This window comes from Lolium rigidum, unplaced genomic scaffold, assembly GCF_022539505.1.
Source record: "Lolium rigidum isolate FL_2022 unplaced genomic scaffold, APGP_CSIRO_Lrig_0.1 contig_15802_1, whole genome shotgun sequence".
NCBI lineage: Eukaryota > Viridiplantae > Streptophyta > Magnoliopsida > Poales > Poaceae > Lolium > Lolium rigidum.
In genome coordinates this window covers 208,485-231,966 of record NW_025899878.1, presented here as the reverse complement: position 1 = coordinate 231,966, position 23,482 = coordinate 208,485, and the positions used below count along the sequence as shown (strand labels likewise).

The 23,482-nt window shown below is 46.4% G+C and overlaps 3 protein-coding genes and 1 long non-coding RNA gene across 4 annotated transcripts; 2 read left to right on the top strand and 2 right to left on the bottom strand.

Moving 5' to 3' along the window:
- Positions 1–718: 718 nt before the first annotated feature.
- Positions 719–13,517, bottom strand: LOC124680414 (protein LEO1 homolog). The gene is made up of 4 exons (XM_047215481.1): positions 12,554–13,517; positions 1,995–2,060; positions 1,688–1,861; positions 719–960 (listed from the first exon to the last, which is right to left on the bottom strand). The coding sequence occupies exons 1-4, from the start codon at positions 12,662–12,664 to the stop codon at positions 832–834; spliced, it is 480 nt and encodes a 159-aa protein (XP_047071437.1). The 5' UTR covers positions 12,665–13,517; the 3' UTR covers positions 719–831.
- Positions 2,969–4,227, bottom strand: LOC124680416. Its single transcript, XR_006995510.1, has 4 exons — positions 4,073–4,227; positions 3,922–3,996; positions 3,502–3,845; positions 2,969–3,401 (listed from the first exon to the last, which is right to left on the bottom strand). It is a non-coding gene; the product is annotated as an uncharacterized LOC124680416 (long non-coding RNA).
- Positions 13,518–14,689: 1,172 nt separating the features above from the next.
- LOC124680415 (protein Asterix) lies at positions 14,690–20,403 on the top strand. The gene is made up of 3 exons (XM_047215482.1): positions 14,690–14,894; positions 15,172–15,272; positions 20,094–20,403. The coding sequence occupies exons 1-3, from the start codon at positions 14,727–14,729 to the stop codon at positions 20,158–20,160; spliced, it is 336 nt and encodes a 111-aa protein (XP_047071438.1). The 5' UTR covers positions 14,690–14,726; the 3' UTR covers positions 20,161–20,403.
- A 1,270-nt stretch (positions 20,404–21,673) lies between these two features.
- On the top strand, positions 21,674–23,447 carry LOC124680410 (UDP-glycosyltransferase 83A1-like). The gene is made up of 3 exons (XM_047215476.1): positions 21,674–22,211; positions 22,349–22,884; positions 22,972–23,447. The coding sequence occupies exons 1-3, from the start codon at positions 21,740–21,742 to the stop codon at positions 23,317–23,319; spliced, it is 1,356 nt and encodes a 451-aa protein (XP_047071432.1). The 5' UTR covers positions 21,674–21,739; the 3' UTR covers positions 23,320–23,447.
- Positions 23,448–23,482: the final 35 nt, after the last annotated feature.

Here is a 23,482-nt window from a genome sequence, read left to right as displayed (position 1 = left end):
GGGCGAGGGGAAGCAGCAGGAGGAGGAAGAAACGTTGCTGGATTGCGGGCTACGGCGTGGGCCCACCCGTGACGGCCCGATGCGATCCGGAACGATACTTTGCCCTCCTTGCTCGTTTTCGTTTCGTTTTGCAGTTCATTTTCTCTGCTGACCCGGCAGCAACTTACCACACAAGTCGACATCTCAGAATTCAGAACAAATAAACTAACACGAGTCTCGGGTGCGACTGCACGAAGCATTTTGAAAAAAGTAGTGCTTCTTTAGATACTAGTGGCGCCACAGGATGATGCAATTCTAGCGGTGCCAAGAATTCCGGTGAAAAGTTGTCCGTACTCTTGATGGGCACACTGCGATTCGAGTTGTTCCCTTTGGATTATACAGAATAGGCGATTCAGTGCGCATGCTGTTGGATCTTATGTGCGTCCGTGAGATTGATTGTGACACAAGTTGTGTACCTATAAAATTTTGGAGAGAATCAAATCACGGATGAATCAACAAACAAATCAATGAAAACAACCTGGTTCAGGTTCAAGCGGCTCTTCCTCACTGCAAGTGCGCTCCAAGAATGACGAGAAATACAAAATTAACAGGAAATTTTACCCAGCTTGATCAACTCGTCCATGCGCAGAATGATGGAAAAAAAACACAAACATGCTATGTGAAAGGGTGACAAGACGTCGATTTGATAACAGTAACTTCTGACAAGTTCTGCCCATTTACACCATTCATAAACATGTCCAACTTTCATCGCACAAATAAGTGAAATAAACGAAGCTACCAGACTCCATATAAATAATTCATACGACAGCACTTTCGTGATTGTAGTTTTTCTCACTCGTTGCTGTCAAAAACAACTGCCTTTCCACGTTTGAGAGGTTGTTTCCTTGGCGGAGGAGATTCATCATCAGAGTCGATCACCTTGCGGCGGTGCTTCCTTGGTTCCCTCTTAGGCTCTTGTTCCTGCAGCAGAAACAAGTTGGAGAGGATGATGCTAAAGAACAAAGACAGGGCATAAAGGCGGAGAGCCAGAGTAAGACAACAATACAATATTATGTATTTACAGTAGAATAAGATATACGGAATAACAAACTTCTGGTTGCCAAGGGTAGTTTTAGCGAATTGACAACCAATAAAAATGTCAAGCCAACTATGTTAATCAAATGAACATTAAGAAAGTGCATTAATATACACTGCTTGTCTGCTTCTACAAGATGTCTCAAGTCAAAATCCTGTAAGACTGTCATGTGAGCAATGATCTTCCTCGCCAAGAGCAGAATATCGAAACCTATAATGCAACATCCATAATGCATCTGCATATGGTGCTAGTCATTATGTAAAACAAAGAATCAACTCCAAGTGCTCCTTTCAATTTCAATATGAGCTTGTTCCATGATACATATCATGGAAACGAAGAGTTGTTTCAAATATAAGCTTGTATCATCCTATCGGTAAATTGGTTGTAGATATTAGTGGTGATGTACTATCATAGTTACAAAACAAAAAAATAAAATATATATCTATTGTCAGACTCAATAACTACCAAACGATGCAATATTCCTACCTATAGTTATGCAGAAAATTATCATTTACAGTTAATCTTATTGGCCTTTTCAGGTTACTGTACATTCATGTTATTTAAATATAAATAAGAGTTTAAAGTGAACTCAACAGGTAAGTAGTAACTCACCTCAATCCCTTCATCTGACATAGAAGTAAAACCGAAGTCTTCTTCTAGGTCTTGATCATATCCATTATTTTCATCCAGCTCATTTTCTCTTCCATACGTTGGTGAGCTCTCCAAATCCTCGATTTCTGTTTCATACTCTAATTCCTCTCTTTCACTGTCAGAATACTCATGGACCTGATGAATTGACACACAAACGATGATTTACCGAGAACACCCTTTTCCAATGTCTGACTGAAATTTTACAAACAATAAAGATAAATAGGTGGCATCAACCTACATGTTCCTCGAAAGAAGACCCCTGACTCACCTTTGCATTAAAACCAGCGTGTGCCACCCTTCCATGAGAGTTATACTTAAAGCCAGGTGCTTCATTCTGAAAACCTAAGAAAAAGAGAAATACATCTTTGAGCAAATGCTTTGCATACTTGAGTACGGGAAAGCAAACAAGATATACTAAGTGACTAAAACAGAAAATTATAGACCGAAAAAGGTAATCAGTAAGGGAAAAAATACATCCTCAGATGAGTTACTACAAACCACAAAACGAATATGTTTGCACTTTGGTACCCCTAAGGTGATGGAAGGTTTTAATTTGCAACACCTGACCTAGTCTATTGTTCAGCACTAGCATCATTCAACATTTATCTGTATTATTAGTAAAATTCTGGTTAACACACGGCAGGGGGTCTGCGTCTCTGTTTCACCTCTACCGTAACCCCCTCACCAAGATGAAGTTCCTGGAGGATCTTTCGTCAAAAGAGTGTGTTTAGTGCTTGTGTTGTAAAGAGTGTGTTTAGTGCTTGTGTTGTAAGCTTACTTTCGACTTCGTTCGTCGAAAAGGAATGCTTAGTGCTTGTGTCCATACTGCATTCGGCAGTGTTTTGTTTGCAAAATGTAAATAATGACTCATTTGGCATTTGGGCACTCCGCCAGTGCTAGTCGATCTTCATCTGTGAACAAACAAGAAAAATCATCATCGCTATACTAAGATCAGGGCACCGCGGCAACGCAGCTGCCCTGATACACACCGCCGACATGATGGTGGTCACACCAAGCGCGCCCACGGCTCCGACACCCGGAACCAATGCACTTCGCCATAGTGGACCGTATGTATGAGCAACAGAGGCATCATGACAGGAAATATATTGACACATAATACAACAGTTTCATCAAACCAAATAGTCCCTTAAAGTTACACATAGACATAGAGCAGTACAAGTTCGTTCATGAATAATGACAGCAAATAGTTCACAACTTCACATAATACAAACTCAGTTCAGAAATTAACATGACCATGCGACCATGCCTCAAGGGCTCCAACATCCAGCAATCCAGCAAGTTCCACAAACAAAAATGCATAAGGCAAACGAAAATGGAGTCTAAGCAAGGCAACAAATTGTCCAGCTCCATGCTTGCATCCATCCATGATCCATCTTCATCATCAGAGATATCATTGACAGATTCAGCTGGAGCTTGACTGCTACAGCTTGTCCTTGTTTAATGGCACACCAGCACGAAGAACCAAAAGTGCCACTTATCTCTTCACCCTCTTTGCATTCTTACCTTGTGACACTATTTGCTTAATCTTTTGAGGCACCCTCTTTGCATTCTTACCTTGTGACACCATTTGCTTAATCTCTTAAGGCATTACAGTGTTCTTCTTGTGGGCAAGAAGGTTCGCCAGAAAGAGTTTCTTCTCTAACTCAGCCCTCTTCTAGACACATTGGAATTAATAGGACATAATGCAGGTCAGTATTTTTGAAACATCATGTACATTCAAATAATAAAGATAAGAATGGTTGCGGAATACACACCGAGTTACACATGACTTTGGGCATCTTTACTCCATTGAACTGCTGAATGCAAAGCATACATGCAAATGCACTTGATTCTTTATAACATTCCAGACTAAAACTTACCCATGCAAAATTTTCACCGACGGTTTGTCTACCTTCGTCGCCATGGCATGTAAATGGTGAGGTGTAGCCACATCTCCGAAAGGCTTCGTCTACCTTCTTCGCAAATTTTTCACTGATGGTTCCAAGCTCATTGTTATCGTACAGACAGTGACCTCGTTTTTATATTCCATATCAACGAGAAGCACTATGCCTTCTGGTTCTTGAATGATAGGATCTTCTTGAATTAGAGGACAAAATAGCTGCAAAAAAATAATGTATTAGAATGTTGATGTATTATCAATGAGTGTATTATGAGTAGAATATTGGAATACTTACGAATCTCTGCTTTGAAATCCCTCCTTGGAATTTCCCAATCTCTTTCATAATCACTTGCACAAATTCTTCATCCAACTACACTCAAAATTTTTTTGCTATCAAAACAGCTTTTAACTGACAACCAAGGCTATGTTTCTTGCACAAAACTTACCTGATCTTGTGGTTGGATAATGACTCTCTTCTTATTCTGGTCGTTCTTGTTATCATACCACTTGAGGCATTCAACAAAAGCACCGAGAAGATTCAGGGCACTCTTAGGATCATTTATACACTTCAGCAACTGAGCCCCCGTCATGATAGTCCCATCCACATTTAACACTTCATCACCATGGCTTCACCAATTAAATACAATATATGAGTTTACCCCTTTTTCACCGAATGCAATGCATTAGCTGTCAAAACAAACATCTAACGGAGCCTAGTAGAGTCAAAAGTCCAGTGAATAAATGAATAAACTTACTGTTTCCCTCGGAGAAGTTTACGGATCATCTCACAGAACGACTGTCCACGCCGAAGAGAGGGAGAAGGTTGAGGAACTTGTTGACACTGACGCAGTTGGCAATGATGGGGGTCCTCCTCCAGGTGCCCACAATCCTAAGGGGGTTGAGGACTCTCATGTAATGGATGGGACTGTCCACGCCGAAGAGATGGAGAAGGTTGACCTGGACGTCAGAGAGATGGATGACTCTCGTGTGAGCTTCGATAAATCAGAAAACGAAGACAGTGAAAACTCTTCCATGAGCTCTGATACAGCGGACAGTGAAAAAAGGAAGATGACAAGGAAAAGGCCCAGGAAGCTGATAAGAATACTTGTTGTGGGTATACTTCATGGGTGTACCATCGACAGTGCCTAGATCCGGTAAGCCCGGGTGGCCCATAGATGGTGATGGTGGCATGAGGCCCATCGGAGTTTCTGACCACTGACATACTGCGGCACAGCCGGAACTGTGGCGTTCAGGATCCAGAGCGCAGATTTGCTGGCACGGACTGTCGGGGTTCCGAGGAAGGTGTGGTATGCACGAGCACTCTTTTTGATGAAGGGATTGGATTTGTTGGCTGCGGGACCCTCCTTGGGATCCGGCGAGGCGTCATCCTCGTTCATCGCCTCGGAACTGTCCTCGTCCTTGTTCATGCTCTTGCCTCCTTTGCCGCGTGGGTGGTGCTTCCGGGCTCGCTTGTAGCCTGCTTCCGGGTCGACCTTCAGGTCGTTGACCCACTTGCAATTGTGGTTAGTATGAGAGGATTTGCCGGTAGCCGGATCCATATGGACCAGGCACGGCATGTCTCTGTATTCTTCGTAGGTTTGGGGAGCGCGGAACCCAGCAGCTGTGACCTCGTCAGCGCGCTGCTGGCCCCTGCCGGCTCCGCCCCCACGTGCGCAGCCTCTTCCGCCTCCTTGACCTCCGCGTTGAAACGCTACGGCGACCATGTCGGATCCGCCGCTCTTCTGGTCTTCGGGGTGGTTCTTCCGCTTGTTGCTATTGCTGGTGCCGCCGTTATCGCGGTTTTTCTTCTGCTGATGAAGGGGTATGGCTGTAGCGGCAAGTTCTCCTCCTGCGTCGTCGTCAACGGCAGTGTGATTACTTGCGATGCCGATCATGTCATCCAACGTAAGATTGTTTTCATTGATCAGGCAGGTGAGCTTGTGCCGGAGCAATCCTCCTCTCTGCAGTCCATCGATGAAAGCGTGCATAGCTGTGCGATTATCCACGTTTTCGCACCCGTTCCTGGTTGCCAACCATCGTGTGAGGAAGTTTCGCGATGTTTAGCTTTTCTTCTGAATACATGCTTGAAGGTCGCTTGTTGTGGCAGACCTCTTGTAGGTACCCCTGAAGTGCTTCTCGAAGGCAATCTTCAAGTCGAACCAGCAAAAGATGGTGTTCTCCGGGAGGTCACCAAGCCAGGTACGAGTTGGACCAACAAGGTACAGCTGAAGCATGCGGCAGGCTATCCTTTGATTCCCTCCGGCGAAGTTTACTGCGTTCAAGTAATCCTCGATCCAGGTGTCGGGTCTTTCACTGCCATCATAGTGCTTCAGATTTCCGGGTAGCTTAAGGTTCAAGCCCTTTGGATAAGGCTCCTCCCGGATCATCCTGCCGAAGCATTTTGGGCCAATGTATTCAGATCTGTACTCATTGAGGCGTTCCCTTGCATCGCGTGAGCGGTTGCTTGGGGATTTTGAGCGGGAACGGGATCTCCGGCCTCCACCTCCGCCTCCACCTCCTCCACTAGGTGGTGGGGAGGGAGATCTGCGAGGGGGCCTGTTAGACCTCTTGCTTCCGCCTTCGGATTCTCCACGTCCTTCCCGGTGCTGGCTCTGGCTTCGGTGGCTGCCTTCGCCATGGTGGAGGTTGCTACCGTCGTTCCGGCTCCTGCGGGGTTCCGGCTCGCGCTCCTCGTTCCTGCTCCGACGGGGCTCCGGCGCGCGCTCCGTGTTCCTGTTCCTCTGGGTGCCACGTTGTCGCGGATATTGATTCCACCAGGCCCGTGGGGCCTAGTGTTTCCGGCTGGACTACGACGGCGAGGAGGGGGAGGACGCGGGTACCCGTTGGGCGGAGGTGACGGGTTCCGGTACTTGTCTCTGCCAGTATACATCGGATCCTTTCCCTTTTTTGGGTCCGTCGGAGGCGTTTTCGAGGGAACCGGGATTGGATTTGGATGTTCTCTGGTTTTCCTTCTACGTTCCGAGAATCCGGTGCGTGATTCGTCGTCACGGTGAGCCCTCCCGGAGGCGTCCTTCTGTGCTGTGGATACACAGTGTTCCGGGTTGGATTCCAACCGGCGCGAAGTGTCTGCCTTGCTCTGTTGCTTCATTGCTGAGGCTACCAGAGTGCGGAGGTGTGCGATGTTGACTTCTTCGTCTTTTTCGCCAAGAGTTCCGCAGCCTTCTTCATGTTATCCTTGGGAGTGGCAAGCGGCTGCTGTTTGAGGGGGTTGCGAAGTTGATCTTTCGGGGGCCGATGGCTTCCCTGCGGATTCTATCTGCCTCTTTATCAGCGTCCTCCATCATGGTTTCCCATTTAGCTCAGAGTTGTGGCTTCGCGTTCTCTCTTGAGGAAATTTTCCATTACTTCGGCAGCTTCTTGCCTTTCCTCCAGCATTGCTGCTACGGTGTTGGCAATGACCTTAGCGGTGCTCAGCATCTCCTTTCTTGTTGTTTCTAAAGCTTCAGGATCTGCCGCATCGTCCGAAGTTATTGGCTTGTTGAGGATTTCCGAGTGTGCGATAGCACCCCGGCCAGCCTGCTCGACGAGTTCCTCCGCGGATAGGTACTCCTGGCTCCCGGAGACGTGTCCTTCTCTGGAATCCGGCACGGCGCGCCGGTGATGGCGCGTGGGTGGAGTCTCCGAGGTGGATGGTCCTAGGAACCCGACATCAGTCGGAGTTTCTTCGTCCTCAGCATCCTGCTCCAGCCCAACTATGGTCGCTAAGACCTCTTTAGGCGGAGCGGATTCCGCTTCAGCTGCCTCCTCATCTTCCAGTTCCTTCAAGGCCTTGTTGTACTCTTCCGTGTTCATGGTTGAAACATCGTCTGAAGTCGGGCTAAGGTTGCCCAGGATTGGCTCCTCTTTTTCTCCGGCATCCTCTTGCTGATCCGGGGCTTCGCTGTCTCCGGCAGCCTCTTGCTGATCCGGGGCGTCGCTGTCTCCGGTAGCTTCAACCTGCATGGGTCTAGCTCCTTCCTGAGGAAGGGCGGTTCCTGCGGTATGCGCGAGGAAGTGCACGAAGTGGCACCTTTGCTTCTCTAACACCTGGGAGACCCAGGCGGATCTGCATTGGTCTTCCACCGTAGTTTCCTGCTCAGGGGCGGATTGGGTGGGTTTTGAATTTTCTAGATCTAAGGCGGAATCTTCCTTAGGAAGCTCCTGCATCTCAGATCGGATCTTCGCGACTGTGTCCTCCTCAGCGGCGGTCGCGTCAGCGTTACTTACCAGGGCGTTTCCGTCGGAATCTGCGGTCTCGCCGATGAAGATGTGAATGCCGCCGATTGGGACGATGGAGAGCTTGACGGGGGTCCTAGCCGGAATCCAGCACTCGTCCTGCGGGACGATCGGAAAGTTCCCCGCGTAAAGGACACGCCCCACAGCGATGGATTCGTTGTAGCTTCCCATGGGGAACCCTCCCGGTTCCGGCCTCCTGACGCCGCAGGCCCCACGGTGGGCGCCAACTCTCGTTGCCTATTCGACGATACCTCGGAGGAGGGATCCTCATGAGGGGGAGAAGAGATAGGGGCCATAGGGCGGAGAGTCCTCGGGACGGTGGTACGCGATTTACCCAGCTTCGGAACACCTGCTGGATGAAGGGCCTACTGCTGCTTGTCTGGAATTATCTGGGCGCTTTCGCGTTGTTACAATGAGTTGTGGTTGTGCCTCTAGGGCCCCCAGGATCCGGCTTATAAAGGCGCACGGATCTAGGGTTTACATGGAGAGTCCTAGCCGGAATATAAGTCACCTAACTACGGTACAATATCTTGCCGTGCACGTTAAGGATCCGCCTTCCCTTGTATGTCGTACCGGATCCAGCTACCCCTAATGGGCCAGGCCGAATCCGACTTCCAACGTCGGTCTGGTGGATCCGGCTCCTTGTTCCTGGGCTGGACTTCATCCATCCTGATCTACAGCAACTGGGCCGCCTGATGGGCCTCATGCCAGCATCACCATCTATGGGCCACCAGGGCTTACCGGATCTAGGCACTATCGATGGTACACCCATGAAGTATACCCACAACAAGTATTATTATCAGCTTCCTGAGCCATTTCCTTGTCATCTTCCTTTTTTTCACTGTCCGTTGTATCAGAGCTCATGGAAGAGTTTTCACTGTCTTCATTTTCTGATTTATCGGAGCTCACAAGAGTCATCCATCTCTCTGACGTCTAGGTCAACCTTCTCCATCTCTTCGGCGTGGACAGCCGCATCCATCACATGAGAGTCCTCAAGATTGTGGGCACCTAGAGGAGGACCCCCATCATTGCCAACTGCGTCAGTGTCAACAAGTTCCTCAACCTTCTCCCTCTCTTCGGCGTGGACAGTCGTTCTGTGAGGTGATCCGTAAACTTCTCCGAGGGAAACAGTAAGTTTATTCATTTATTCACTGAACTTTTGACTCTACTAGGCTCCGTTAGATGTTTGTTTTGACAGCTAATGCATTGCATTCGGTGAAAAAGGGGTTCACCTGTTTAGTTTTATCAGTAAACTCATATATTGTATTTAATTGGTGAAGCCATGGTGATGAAGTGTTAAATGTGGATGGGACTATCATGACGGGGGCTCAGTTGCTGAAGTGTATAAATGATCCTAAGAGTGCCCTGAATCTTCTCGGTGCTTTTGTTGAATGCCTCAAGTGGTATGATAACAATAATGACCAGAATAAGAAGAGAGTCATTATCCAACCACAAGATCAGGTAAGTTTTGTGCAAGAAACATAGCCTTGATTGTCAGTTAAAAGCTGTTTTGATAGCAAAATTTTTTTGAGTGTAGTTGGATGAAGAATTTGTGCAAGTGATTATGAAAGAGATTGGGAAATTCCAAGGAGGGATGTCAAAGCAGAGATTCGTAAGTAGTCCAATATTCTACTCATAATACAATCATTGATAATACATCAACATTCTAATACATTATTTTTTGCAGCTATTTTGAAGGCATAGTGCTTCTCGTTGATATGGAGTATAAAAACGAGGTCACTGTCTCTACGATAACAATGAGCTTGGAACCATCAGTGAAAAATTTGCGAAGAAGGTAGACGAAGCCTTTCGAAGATGTGGCTACACCTCACCATTTACATGCCATGGCGACGAAGGTAGACAAACCGTCGGTGAAAAATTTGCATGGGTAAGTTTTAGTCTGGAATGTTATAAAGAATCAAGTGCATTTGCATGTATGATTTGCATTCAACAGTTCAATGGAGTAAAGATGCCCAAAGTCATGTGTAACCCGGTGTGTATTCCGCAACCATTCTTATTTTTATTATTTGAATGTACATGATGTTTCAAAAATACTGACCTGCATTATGTCATTTTAATTTCAATGTGCAGAAGAAGGCTGAGTTAGAGAAAAAACTCTTTCTGGCGAACCTTCTTGCCCACGAGAAGAACACTGTAATGCCTCAAAAGATTAAGCAAATGGTGTCACAAGGTAAGAATGCAAAGACGGTGCCTCAAAAGATTAAGCAAATGGTGTCACAAGATAAGAATGCAAAGAGGGTGAAGAGATAAGTGGCACTTTTGGTTCTTCCTGCTGGTGTGCCATGAAACAAGGACAAGCTGTAGCAGTCAAGCTCCAGCTGAATCTGTCAATGATATCTCTGATGATGAAGATGGATCATGGATGGATGCAAGCATGGAGCTGGACAATTTGTTGCCTTGCTTAAACTGCATTTTCGTTTGTCTTATGCATTTTCGTTTGTGGAACTTGCTGGACTGGACGTTGGAGCTCTTGAGGCATGGTCGCATGGTCATGTTAATTTCTGAACTGAGTTTGTATTATGTGAAGTTGTGAGCTATTTGCTGTCATTATTCATGAACTTAAACTGCTCTATGTCTATGTGTAACTGTAAGGAACTATTTGGTTTGATGAAACTGTTGTATTATGTGTCAATATATTTCCTGTCATGATGCCTCTGTTGCTCATACACACGGTCCACTATGGCGAAGTGCATTGGTTCCGGGTGTCGGAGCCGTGGGCGCGCTTGGTGTGACCACCATCATGTCGGCGGTGTGCATCAGGGCACTGCGTTGCCGCGCTGCCCTGATCTTAGTATAGCGATGATGAGTTTTCTTGTTTGTTCACAGAGGAAGATCGACTAGCACTAGCGGAGTGCCAAAATGCCAAATGGATCATTATTTACATTTTGCAAACAAAACACTGCCGAATGCCGAATGCAGTATGGACACAAGCACTACGCATTCCTTTCGATGAACAAAGTCGAAAATAAGCTTACAACACAAGCACTAAACACACTCTTTTGACGAAAGATCCTCCAGGAACTTCATCTTGGTGAGGGGGTTACGGTAGAGGTGAAACAGAGACGCAAACCCCCTGCCGCGTGTTAACCAAAATTTTACTAATAATACAGATAAATGCTGAAGGATGCTAGTGCTCAACAATAGACTAGGTCAGGTGCTGCAAATTAAAACCATCCATCACCTTAGGGGTACCAAAAGGAACCAGGGGTACCAAAAGAAACCAGGGGTACCAAAAGGAACCACGGGTATCAAAAGGAACCGGTGGTTCGGAAAGGAACCAGGGGTACGAAAAGGAACCAGCGGTACCAGGGTTCCTTTTGGTATCCTTTTGATACCAAAAGGAACCAGGGGTAGCAAAAGGAAACATTGGTACCAAAATGAACCATGTGTACCAAAAGGAACCAGAGGTACCAAAAGGAACCATTTGTACAAAAAGGAACCATGGGTACCAAAAGGAACCATGTGTACCAAAAGGAACCAGATGTACGAAAAGGAACAAGTGGTACCAAAAGGAACCAGAGGTACGAAAAGGAACAAGTGGTACCAAAAGGAACCAGTAGTACCAAAAGGAAACAGGGGTACTAAGGGCAACGCTCCACGCTGGACCACTGCCTCAGCCATCCACGTCGTTCCGCAGATGCCAACTAGATCAAACTTACCTCCTGCAGAGCAAAGTGGTCTCCTGCAGGAGAGGTCGCCGCCCCCTGACAAAAGTGCCGAGGCGACCACCGAGGCGACGCGGTGGAGGAAAGTAGTCTCCCGGCCGACGTAGGGGATCAAGGACCACGCCGCCCATCAAATCTCGCGCTCCTGCGCCACCAGAATCCCGCTCTGGCGCTCCCGCTCCCGCCAAATCCTGAACCAGAGAAGCGAACGAGGGGAGCACCCAAGGCGCGCGAAGAAGACACTGCTCGTCCTCAACAGCTCGCCGGCAACACCGTCGATTTGCTGATCTCCTACAAGGTACGAGCCTCTCCCTGTCTCCCGTCCGTCCCCTGCCTCACCCTCACTACTATAGTTGCGAAGGGTTTCAACGATTTTTCAAGAAATTGGATCGCTTCTTCTCGATTTGGTAAATTAATTGATCAAAGTAGCTTCCTAGATGTTGCTGATTTGATCTGTATCTTCGATTTGGTGAAAATCCCCGATTTTGGAAAAACCCCTAATTCCCCATAACGTTTCTTCTTAAGCGATAGGCTTAGATGATGTATTTTTATTTTGGCCAGATTTTCTGGCTTCCTCAAAATGAAATAGCTTGGCTTTCGGTGAGGGACTGGCTGCGTTGTGATCCCTTGATCAGGACCTGAAAGAGAGTTGATTGAGTTGCAGAGAAGGCACCCCGTGACAAGCCTCATTTGTATCAGGCAAATATTAAAAGCTTGTAGCTTTTGTTCGATCCGGTAAATTGATTGTCAAAGTAGCTTTCCTGATGCTGCAGTTTTGATTTCTATCTTCAATTTGGTTAAAATCCTAGCTATACAAGGCTGCCTGCTATGTTCGACTCTTTTTTTTTTTGTATACTGGAGCGTGTTTGGGTCAAATTTGAGACTAAGTTTGGTATTTTGCTAATCCGCTAAGTGAATTCATTTGAAATAAACGGTTGTATTTCTTGAAATGAATATTTGCAGTGTGCCTGAAAAGTTGGTCAGTGCAAAAAGTAAGAGAATGACCTCACATGTAGTAGCTTCCACTGGAGGCATATGTTCAACAGCACTAGCTTCATTCTGTTTTGTGTATGTGGATGGCTGGGGCGACCACAACATACTGCCCCCATTGTACATGCCCTAAAAGGAACCAGCTGTACCAAAAGAAACCGTGAGTAGTAAAAGGAACCAGGGGTACCAAAAGGAACCCTGGGTTCCAAAAGGAACCAGTTGTGCTGAAAGGAACCATGAGTATTGTGATTTTTCCTGAATCAATGGAAGGCTAATCCAATTTTCCAGGAAACACCAAATATAAAAGCAAACGTCCAGCAATGAGTTTGCAAGGTAGTGCAGGCATTAAGAGGGAATACACCAAGAAATAGTTGTGGAACAATTTTTGTTTTGTAGAAAGTCATTCACAAGCTGGAACCAAAACAGAAATTGCACCCAGGTAGTAAAATGCTATTTTTCGAACCAACAAACAAAAGGAAAGAAACAGCATATAATTCTTAAAGAAAATAAAGCAACTTAATCTACAAGTCGTAGCATAGCAGTCATGCTAATATAAGAAAAAATAAAGCATGCTGTGGCCAACAGGGTGAAATCCATTTGACGAATGGTACCTCCCACGCCACGAGTCTGCTTGCGCGTTTACGATCACTTGGATCCTGGACCACCAACAATGTGCGCGACAAGTGCCAGTTGGGGCCCTATTTGGCGACGACTGTGTTTTGGGTGTATTTTCAGGACTACGACCCCGTCAAACATCCTGGCCTGGGTGGCATGCTGACAGACACCTCTGCGCCACTGGCTGTCTGAACAAGAGCATGGTAGCAGCCCGCATGGTAGTGCACGATAATGTTTGGCCCATCCAATGTGGTGGGGATTTCAGGACCCTTCTTGTCGTGACTAAAAAAGGACGTACCCAGTGCTAAGAGCTCCTGCACTGTGCGGGGTCTGGGGAAGGTGTTAGCGGCAAGCCTTACCCTCATGAAGTGCAATGTGAGGAGACCGCGACTTGAACCTGGGACCTCTCGGTCACAGGCGGTGAGGCTCTACCGCTGCACCAGGCCCGCCCTTCCCTTCTTGTCGTGACTGCCAAGAAAAAAAGTCCTTCCCTGGGCTCCTGGTATGGATCAAACTATTGTTTCAAGGGGAACCTTTACCTCTGTTATGTATTCAAAGACAATGGATTAACTTGATGAGTGTTTTACTAGGCTTGCTTAATCCCTAATCAACAAATCAAACAGCACAATGAAAGTGAGTTCAAAAGCTCAATCGACCAGCATAGTGATAACCCTAGCAGCTTTGTGACATGCCTAGACCGCAACAAAACCTTTCATATATGAGCATTAGCTAAAACTAAAAAGGCACCAAACGCAAGAAGCATTGAGATAAATATCTCTAGAATATCCTTAACAACAGTAACAATACCGAAATCGACAGTTCATTAGACCATATATTCCAGTGAAACTGTCGAATTCAAAATTATCCATAGGCAGCCCAAGTGTACAGATATTGTTCTATGTCTTACAGTCAATTCGTCTCTGTATATTTTCAGTGAATCCAACCCATGTGTATAACGTAACAGAGTTGACACGAACTCATGTACGCATATACAGCAGCCAATCAAAAACTACCAAACGGAAGGAAATGGAATCACGAGGCCTACACATACATCACGGAATGTTCGAGACCAACTATAACTGATAAGCGGTCTCATTGAGGAAGAACGGGGGCACGGACCTTAGGGTTGGCGAAGGCCGGAGGGGAACAGAGAGACGGTTGCTTGGGTCGGCCCCGCAATGGCGTTGGACGCGGGCGCAGGGGCGGCGGAGGAGAGGTCGCCGACGACGCCGGGGTCGCAGAGCGCCATGGGGAGCGTCAGGGTGTGGCGGCGGAGACCGCTGTCCAGGATCTGAGACATCCGGACCGTCAGTTCCACTGACTCTTTCGGCTGCCTCCCTGCCGGCGGTGCCTCCGTTTCCATCTCGGCCGACGCCGTGTCTTCGGAAGACTCGTGCGCTTTGACTTTTCAATGCTCGGAATGGACCGGTGTGGGGCCGGGCCGTGGGCCGTACTGGGCGGAGCCCAAACTATTCTCTACTTCTGAGTATTCTGTTTCCTCATCAGTTTCTGCTCCAGTTTTGTTTCAGATCTCGAAAAGGAAAGGGGAGAGGTCAGAGCGGCGGAGAGAGAGATGAAGGAGGCGACGACGTCGGGGGGCGCGAGCGCCGGGGCGAACGACCCGAGGCAGCCGACGACGGCGAGGCCCTACGCGCCGCCGAAGCTGTCGTCGCAGGACCTGCCCGTCGACTACGCGGGCTTCCTCGCCGTCGTCTTCGGCGTCGTCGGCGTCATGATGCACGTAAGCCACCACGCCTCTTAGCTCTCGTACGTGCGGCCTTCCAGGCTTCCAGCATCCTATCTGTATACGCGCCCATCGTCCCGCTGCTACGATCTAGGTTTAGTTTAACACCCGAGTAGCAGTTGGCCGATTGGATCCGGGAGATGCTGTGTTTGTTGTACTGGCAGATCCGAGGGTGTGCTCCTTCGCGGCTTGCTGCGTGATTGATGATGTGTTCCTTGGGGCGTGTAGGGTGTTTGCTTTTGCGGTAGAGTTGACTTCGCTATGTGTTTTGCAGTACAAGGTGTGCTCGTGGATCGCGATCATCTTCTGCGCGCAGTCGCTGGCGAACATGAAGAACTTCGAGAATGATCTCAAGCAGCTCTCCATGGCTTTCATGTGAGTTTTCTTCACATATACGGGGTTTATGTATCAATATTAAGCTACACAGTCAAAATCTAGATAATCTTACTGCAACATATACTTCAGCAGTCTGCCAGCTGGGTACTTTGACAAACTGTACTTGTGTACGTTTGGATTTCTTAGTTCCTGTACTTTTACTTGTGATGGAAATATGCACTTTGGCAAATCACCCCCGTGCGCGCGTTTAGCTGTTGGCTAGTAGAGCTCCTTAATTTGACACAATTGCATTTGCCCCTTTATTATGTAGTTTGTGGTTGGAGAAGTCAGGATGCTACTTTAAGCTTTTTAGCAATGCTTCCTCACTTAGATTTGAAGATCATTTTTCAACTTGACTCCTTGTGGTTACTTAATACCCAATCTCCAGCATATGAGGCACAGTCCTGAATACCGCAAAAATATTCTAGTTAAATACTAGGCGGTCGTGCAGTAAAATACCATGGTATGGATTATTCCATCTCTACTTTTTGGGGCCTCGCCTAAAAGTTTTTCCCTAAAAAAAAATACTCTTCTAAATTCTACCAGTTTTACAATAGAATTGCAGATTCTGACATACGAGTAACTAATAAACTATCAGCTGATAAAAAGACAATATACTCCTTGCCAGAAGTTTTCATTTTCGTTATTCCAATAACCAATTATATTATTTAGAAGGAAAATCATAGCGAGCTCTAGGTGTATGTTTATGATGTCAAACTTGAGGAATATTTTGTCTTTGCATAGTGAAGTAACTGTGTCAGCAATCAGCTGATCCCAAGCAGATATTACATACTCAAAATTCAAAAATCCACAATATAACAGACCATTACTTAATATTGAAGGGGTAGCTTGCACTCATGGCTCATGAGATTGTCATGGCTTGGCAATCTAATATTGATATTTGCTAGTTTTCCACTGTTATAACTTACTAGCTGAATGCCTGTGTGTTGCTGCGGTTCCGTTTTTTTACACGCAATACATATAGTGCATGTGAATCTTCACATGTATAAAAAATCTAGCACATACCATTGGGAAAGCTTTTAAGATTCCACCTTTCTTGAAGTGTGTTTCACTAATTCTGTCGTTGTATGAATATAAAATAAGGACCCAACTAGTTATCTTTCATTAACTAATATCTACTGCTTCACGCACTTTAGATATTCTCGTACAGTGTCATCGATGTTGTCTTTGACTTCATTTGCTCGGTACTTGAGCAAGTGCACAAAATTTTTGTTCCTAGGCTCATAACCATTCTACATGAAAATTATTTGTCATTAGCATGAATGTTTCATGGGGGAATAAAAAAGTGCAACATTCAGTTCTCACAATGCAAATTGAATGAACCAACCCTTTAAATATGGTCATATAGAAAAGACGATTCTCTTCTTGCACCTCCTTTGGTTGTGTAAAACCCGGCGAGTCTTGGCTCCCTTCAAGCACCATCATGTTGGACCTATTGTCTCCATAACTGGATATGATCTAAAAAATATATATACATTGATTGAGATTAAATGAAAACTTGAATATCCATGCAATTGTTACTGAAAGAATAAACTTAGAAAAATTGAACATGACAGCTTGAGGTAAAATTTTATATGTTGTCGAATCACTTTTAGGAGGTGCAGGAAAAGGATGGCAACATTGAGGACCTGATTTTTGGTATAGGATGCAACAACAACAACAAAATCTAGCTATCACTGACAGGAAAACGACAACACAATTTTATTTATTGATTGCAAAGAAAGGCGCCAAAACTTTTATTTAGCTCAATTGCACAGTAAGTGTGCATTACATAGTCCTTCAAAAAAAAAAAGGTTAGAGTAGAGATAGCAGGGCAGGAGGGTGAAGAATGAGCTGAATAGACACAACTATAGAGAGGTTGACCTAGGGATTGCCTAAGAACCTGATGACCACAGTTGTGGGCAATGCCATTCAAGTCTCTTTTGATGTGGAACACTTCAGCATTTGGCCTGGAGGTGGAGTTGGGTATCTCTGCTAACTTTTATCTAGCACTCCAATGTTGATGAGGATTGTCCAGTTTCTTGCTCGCCATCGCTTTTGCAAGGATCTGACTGTCAGATGGCTGCGAAGTGCAAACTATTAGGAGGCAGGCTGTTACAAAATCAAACGCTTCTTGCAACACGAAACACACATATTAAAAAATTTGCAGGACAATCTTCACAGGAGAACTGCAAGAACAACCATCGATAACAAATTGATATCCCAGATTGTGGCCTTGAGCAAAAACAGAAGGGGATCCTGGAGTTGTGTCTAGTGGACCTTGGACAACCAAATCATATGCATCTCAAATTCTCAACTGAGACGGTGAGCTGGATGAGGATACTTACTGATATATCTCATCAGGATTGCTTACCATCCTACTTATTCAATTGCTCCAAACATTGACAAAATATAATCAGAAGGTTATATTGTGCTTGCATATGCACTATTGTACAGATGGATCTGTGACTTCCAGATTTAGAAACTATGTCTCAATCATTTTAATGCAGGCGTACTATCAATTCTCATAAAACCACCACGTTTTAGCTTGCAAATAGGTACTGCATCATATTCATATTCGTGTGCAGATTTAGACTGGAAATTGAAACAGAAGTAATGCATCCAGGCTTATAATTACATGATATATGAAAACTTTGGAGCCAAGAATTAGATGGAGAAATAAGGAGCGCGGGTGTTGTTTGTTTGGAATTACTGGAGATGTGTGGGAGGTCCAGAGAAGAGAGGCCCTAGGTAGGGACAATGTACACATTTCTGGGAACACAAGGGAAAAAGACTGATCAAGAAGAAACCCACCATAAGGCAACTGAAATCTTTACAGCTGATGAAACTTAGATGCATAAAGCATCGAGAAAATCCACAGGCAACATCAAGAAGACTTAATAAATAAGTCTTGTTGCTTTCCCTGGGAAGGTATGCATTAGGCATCAAGCAACAAAATAGATCGTGTAGGACATGGCTCATGAATAATGGTGTCAGCAGTGCAGCCGTTGCAATTAACTCCTGTTGCTTTCCCTGCGAAGGTATGCATTAGGCATCAAGCAACAAATAAGTAAGTCTAAAAAGGCACCAAGTATGGATATAAAATTATGCCAAGAAATGTCATGAATAATGGTGTCAACAGTGCATGATATCGGTGGCAAAGAAACATTTTGCACCCTACACCGTCATCGAAGGAACATGGAGGCGATCAGGGAATGGGGGTAAGAGTCAGATACCGGTGTTACGTGCAACAGCGACAACTGAGGCGCCCGTTGGAAGCACCTGCTGCCACGGTCACCGCCAAGCACCTGTCAGCAGCATCTTTCACAATATGGTGCCTGGCGGCGCGATGATGGAAGCAACACCTTTGGTGTGTGCGGAGTCAACGAGCCAATACGGAAGCTTTTCTGAATCAGGCGGGTTACCTGATTAACAGCAGCTTTTCCGTGATCAGTTTCGCCAGAGGAAGAAAGACTACCGCGCCTTCGTGGAGCGGTCCAGCCTCAAGAAGGCGGAGAAGAGCGTGCTCCCATTCCTGGATCACGTCGCCAGCACCACCAGCGCCACCTTCGACTTGTAGGACATGTTCATGTGATGGATCTTTGGACACGACGTCCAACCTGGTGTACCTTGTCGACCCAGGCTGCCTGGCCATCGGCCTCTCCGAGATGAGATGAGAGGGTGTGTGGGATTTGGAGAGACGGCTGGTCGAGTAACAATTATTTGGAAGGGAAGAGTGCGGATCTAGAAGAACGAAGAAAGGAAACAAATCAATTACTATTTGGTAAGTGTGATTTGATTTCATACGGCAGTTAATTAGCATGCCTGGCTTAAAAACCAATCAAACGGTGAGGGGATAGGTTGGGTGATTGGATGGACAGGATAGTCCCAATCTCCACCATCAAACACGTTTGACGACCAACGACCAATTCCAATATAATAGTATAGGTAAGTATAGTAGATTTTTCATGGATATTATTGTAGCCATTCCATGTTCTCAACGTATGGCTCTAGTGCGAAGTAACTAAGTACTAGAAAGCACAGACTAATGATTTAAAAAAATTATCATGACAAGAGATGCAGCTGATCTGGTCAGTAAATTGATGTAGAAGTGGAAATCCATTTCATGTTCTCACTCATTGCTCTGGTTAATTGATTTTTATCATTGTTCATCGAACATACAATACAAATTCTGCTTTTCTCTAATCTTAGTACGAACGTAATTGAACGAGTCAAAAAGATATTAGGGTAACAGGAGTTGTTGTGAAAGTTATTCAGATATCAACTTTTCTTTTGTAATTTGTGTCTTACTCTTCATCATCATTGAAACAGTCAACAATAATTGGAAATTACCAATTGACCTGACTTAGGATAGATGATCTGTTTGATACTTTGATTGCTTGGTTTATTATCGAAACAGTATATATAACTTAGTAAAGAAAATCAATAGTCAAGCAACCAGTATTTACAAAGATAGGAACAGGCCTACATAGAGCTCTTGCTGTTTTGACTTTGCCTCTGTTCTCATTTTGCTTTCAGACTAGTCCATCAGTAGATGTCAGTTTTCAGATAGAGATCTCCATCTGCTCATCTTGAAAGTGACTTTAATACTCTTAGCATGGGTAGTATCTTCTTAGTTATGTCACATTATTAAAAAAAATGAATTCTCTGGAAAATGATTATGCCAACAAAACGAAAACATGTAATCTTTTTTTACTTTTTCTATCCATATCTCTGTTTTTCTTACTTTTGGTCCTTATTGTCCTGTTGTAAGTTCAGAAGTAGCTTATTTCCTTCACTAAGCTCTGTTAATTTTGCCAGGTTTGCTGTTATGGGTTTGGTGACGAATTATTTTGGCCCCCCTCGTCCAGGCAGTGCAAAGCGCTAATCTGTATGCACACCATTACTGCATGATGTATCCTGTTCAGTTGTGGTGCACCGAAGGCATTGGCGTGGTGATGCTTGCATTTCTGAGTCATTGATTTGAGAGCGCACCAAGTGTACCACCTCATCATCAGTTAGGGACCAAGACATGTATTATGATGCTCATTAATTTGTTTGCACTTGTTGTTCCAGTTTTGTTATACAGAAGAGAGATATTCAATCTTTTTGGTCAAAGAGGTTTTGCCTACGTCTCCAACTGTCCACATTGATCAATTCCTTCTTTCCATTAATTAGAGTAGCAGACACTTCTATTCATGCATGCTTTGCTCGAGCACAATATGTTAACTGTTAATGTGGTACAACTCACAGTCATAACCAACCTCTTACAGTTCATTCAAATAATGAAGCCTAACTTGGATTGGTGGTGCTTGCATTTCTGAATCCTTGTTTTGAGGAAGCACCAAATGTACCACCTCATCAGTTAGGGACCAGGACATGTATGTTGATGCTCATTAATTTGGCTGCACGTCCCTTGCTGTTCCAGTTTTATTATACAGAAAGATAATCAAGCTTTTGGTCAAAGTGTGTTTGCTTGCATCACCACATTGATCAATTCTCCACGAGCTTTTCAGTCTTGTTTCATTTCATTGGAGTGGCAGTCACTTTCATTCTCACGCATGCTTTGCTCTAGATATGTTAATTTGGCTCATGCTTTGCCTTGTCACGCGTGCATCTGGTCAAGCTGAAAATCAGGTAATCAGGCTCTTACAATTCATTCAAGATATACTTAGAACCTAACTTTGACCAATTTCCTGCAAACAAAAATAGAAGCGCAAGTGCCTAATCCGGATTGTTTATGGCTGCACGCGTTTGAATGGTAGTTAAAAGAAAGCCTTTGTCATTGTCGAGTTCTTCAACACCCCAAAGTTCTCACTGGCTGCTGTACCTGCACTGTCGATGCCAAACAGAGTAGTATTATTTTTCCTCATATTGTTGCCAATAGATGTATATGGGATTTTCTAAGACCCGTCCACTATATTATTGATGACGCAGGTAGATCGATGACTTTCGTGGTGTTCGGTATCAGGCTGTGTTTTACATCATGTCAGCGCCTGAAATCTGCAGTCGGTTTAGCACTTCGGCTGTGATTCGTCAGTGTCGCGTCGAGTTGCACTGCTGCTGTGATTCGTCAGTGTCGGCATTCCACGTCGAGTTACGTAACTTTGGTTTGAGAGAGATGGAAATGAAGATGGCAATCTGACCATGGCAAGATCGATTCTGGCAACTCCTCGCAGCCACTTTGCACGAAGCACCAAACTATACCACCTGCATCAAATGAGCAATGCACGGTGCACCAGTGCTAAACCGATACCTTTGTTTTCTCAAAAATCATACTGTACGTACTTCCTCTGTCCGAAAATAAGTGGTGCGGATCAGTCGTCTAGATAGATCTGGACAAATCCAAATCACTTATTTTCGGTGTATATCAATGTTTTTGCTACAGCTGTTTCTTGTTGTGGCCTGTGGCTGCTGCTGCTAGTCGTGTGTGTGGACAGTGGAGAGGCGGGAGGGAGAGGTTAGCCATGGCGAAAGCTCACGTCATGGTGCTGCCGTTCCCGGCGCAGGGCCACGTCACCCCGTTCATGGAGCTGTCGCACCGTCTCGTTGACCACGGCTTCGAGGTCACCTTCGTCAACACCGAGGTGGACCACGCGCTCGTGCTCGCCGCGCTGCCGGAGGCGCTGCGCGGCATTCACCTGGAGTCCATCCCGGACGGGCTGGCCGACGACGAGAACCGCAAGGACCTCAACAAGCTCGTCGACGCCTACTCGCACCACATGCCTGGATACCTCGAGAAGCTCGTCGGGGATATGGAAGCGGCCGGGCGGCCGAGGGTTAATTGGCTCGTCGGCGACGTCGGCATGGGGTGGTCCTTCGAGGTCGCCAAGAAGCTCGGCATCCGGGTCGCATCCTTCAGCACGGGGTCTGTTGCGAGCCTCGCCATCATGCTCAAGATCCCCAAGCTGATCGAGGACGGCGTCCTCAACGACAAGGGTATGTAACGCAAATTCCATCCGTCGTTCTAAGTTCTAACCTACGAATTCTTTGAATGATCGATATGCACATTTGTTCTTGCTTCGTGGGAATGACCAGTTTCTCGCCGGCGCGCGCGATCGTATAACGCACTGCAGGATGGCCGGAGAGGAAGGAGATGCTGCAGCTCGTCCCTGGTACGCCGCCGCTGCACACATCACTGCTGGCGTGGAATAACGCCGGCCCTCCCGAGGGGCAGCACATCCTCTTCCAGCTCGTGTGCCGGAACAACAAATTCCACGACCTCGCCGAGATTGTCGTCTGCAACTCGTTCCTGGAGGCGGAGGCCAGCGCATTCGAGCTCTTCCCCAGCATCCTGCCCATCGGCCCGCTCTTCGCCGACAGCGAGTTCAGGAAACCTGTCGGCAACTTCCTGTCAGAGGACACGAGGTGTCTGAAATGGCTCGACGCGCGGCCCGACGGCTCCGTCGTGTACGCGGCCTTCGGCAGCATGGCCATCTTCGACCCGCGCCAGTTCCAGGAGCTCGCCGAGGGGCTGGAGCTCACCGGCAGGCCGTTCTTGTGGGTGGTACGCCCCGACTTCACCGCCGGCCTCAGCAAGGAGTGGCTCGACGACTTCCGGCAGCGCGTCGCCGGCGCCGGCATGATCGTCAGTTGGTGCTCCCAGCAACAGGTCAGGCCAAACTCACCTCACGTGCGCACCGACCCTTTGCTCAACAAAACAAAACTCACCTCCACGTATTCTATTTGGTTCCGTCAGGTCCTGGCGCACCGTGCGGTGGCGTGCTTCGTGTCTCACTGTGGCTGGAACTCGACGTTGGAAGCGTCACGGAATGGCGTGCCGGTCCTGTGCTGGCCTTACTTCTGCGACCAGTTCCTGGATCGGAGCTACATCACCGACGTGTGGAGGACCGGTCTCGCGGTGTCGCCCGGCGAGGATGGCGTCGTCGCCAAGGAGGAGGTGAGGAGCAAGGTGGAGAAGATAATCACTGACCCAGGGTTCAGGAAGAGGGCAGGATGGCTGAAGGACGCGGCCTCGGAGTGCGTCGGCGATGGCGGCTCGTCGTACAATAACTTCACGAGATTCGTGGATCTTTTGAGCGAATGAACAAGCACCGAGCTGTGTATACAATAGTTTGCTCTGTGGATCTGTGATGGCGGAGTTCTCCAAGCTTATTGTTTTATCAACTAGTATATGGATCAAAGTCAATCATAGTCGAGTGCTTGCCATGTGAATCTATATTATCCCACTGTGTGTTCGGAAATATGAG

Coding starts and splice junctions, on each gene's coding strand:
- LOC124680414 (XM_047215481.1), bottom strand. CDS start 12,664: ATGTACAATGGGGGCAGTATGTTGTGGTCGCCCCAGCCATCCACATAC. Junction 2,061..12,553: donor TGGAAGCTACTACATGTGAG/GTCATTCTCTTA, acceptor TTAGGTTTTCAG/AATGAAGCACCTGGCTTTAA. Junction 1,862..1,994: donor ACGCTGGTTTTAATGCAAAG/GTGAGTCAGGGG, acceptor TCAATTCATCAG/GTCCATGAGTATTCTGACAG.
- LOC124680415 (XM_047215482.1), top strand. CDS start 14,727: ATGAAGGAGGCGACGACGTCGGGGGGCGCGAGCGCCGGGGCGAACGAC. Junction 14,895..15,171: donor TCGTCGGCGTCATGATGCAC/GTAAGCCACCAC, acceptor TGTGTTTTGCAG/TACAAGGTGTGCTCGTGGAT. Junction 15,273..20,093: donor CAGCTCTCCATGGCTTTCAT/GTGAGTTTTCTT, acceptor TAATTTTGCCAG/GTTTGCTGTTATGGGTTTGG.
- LOC124680410 (XM_047215476.1), top strand. CDS start 21,740: ATGGCGAAAGCTCACGTCATGGTGCTGCCGTTCCCGGCGCAGGGCCAC. Junction 22,212..22,348: donor CGGCGTCCTCAACGACAAGG/GTATGTAACGCA, acceptor AACGCACTGCAG/GATGGCCGGAGAGGAAGGAG. Junction 22,885..22,971: donor GTTGGTGCTCCCAGCAACAG/GTCAGGCCAAAC, acceptor TGGTTCCGTCAG/GTCCTGGCGCACCGTGCGGT.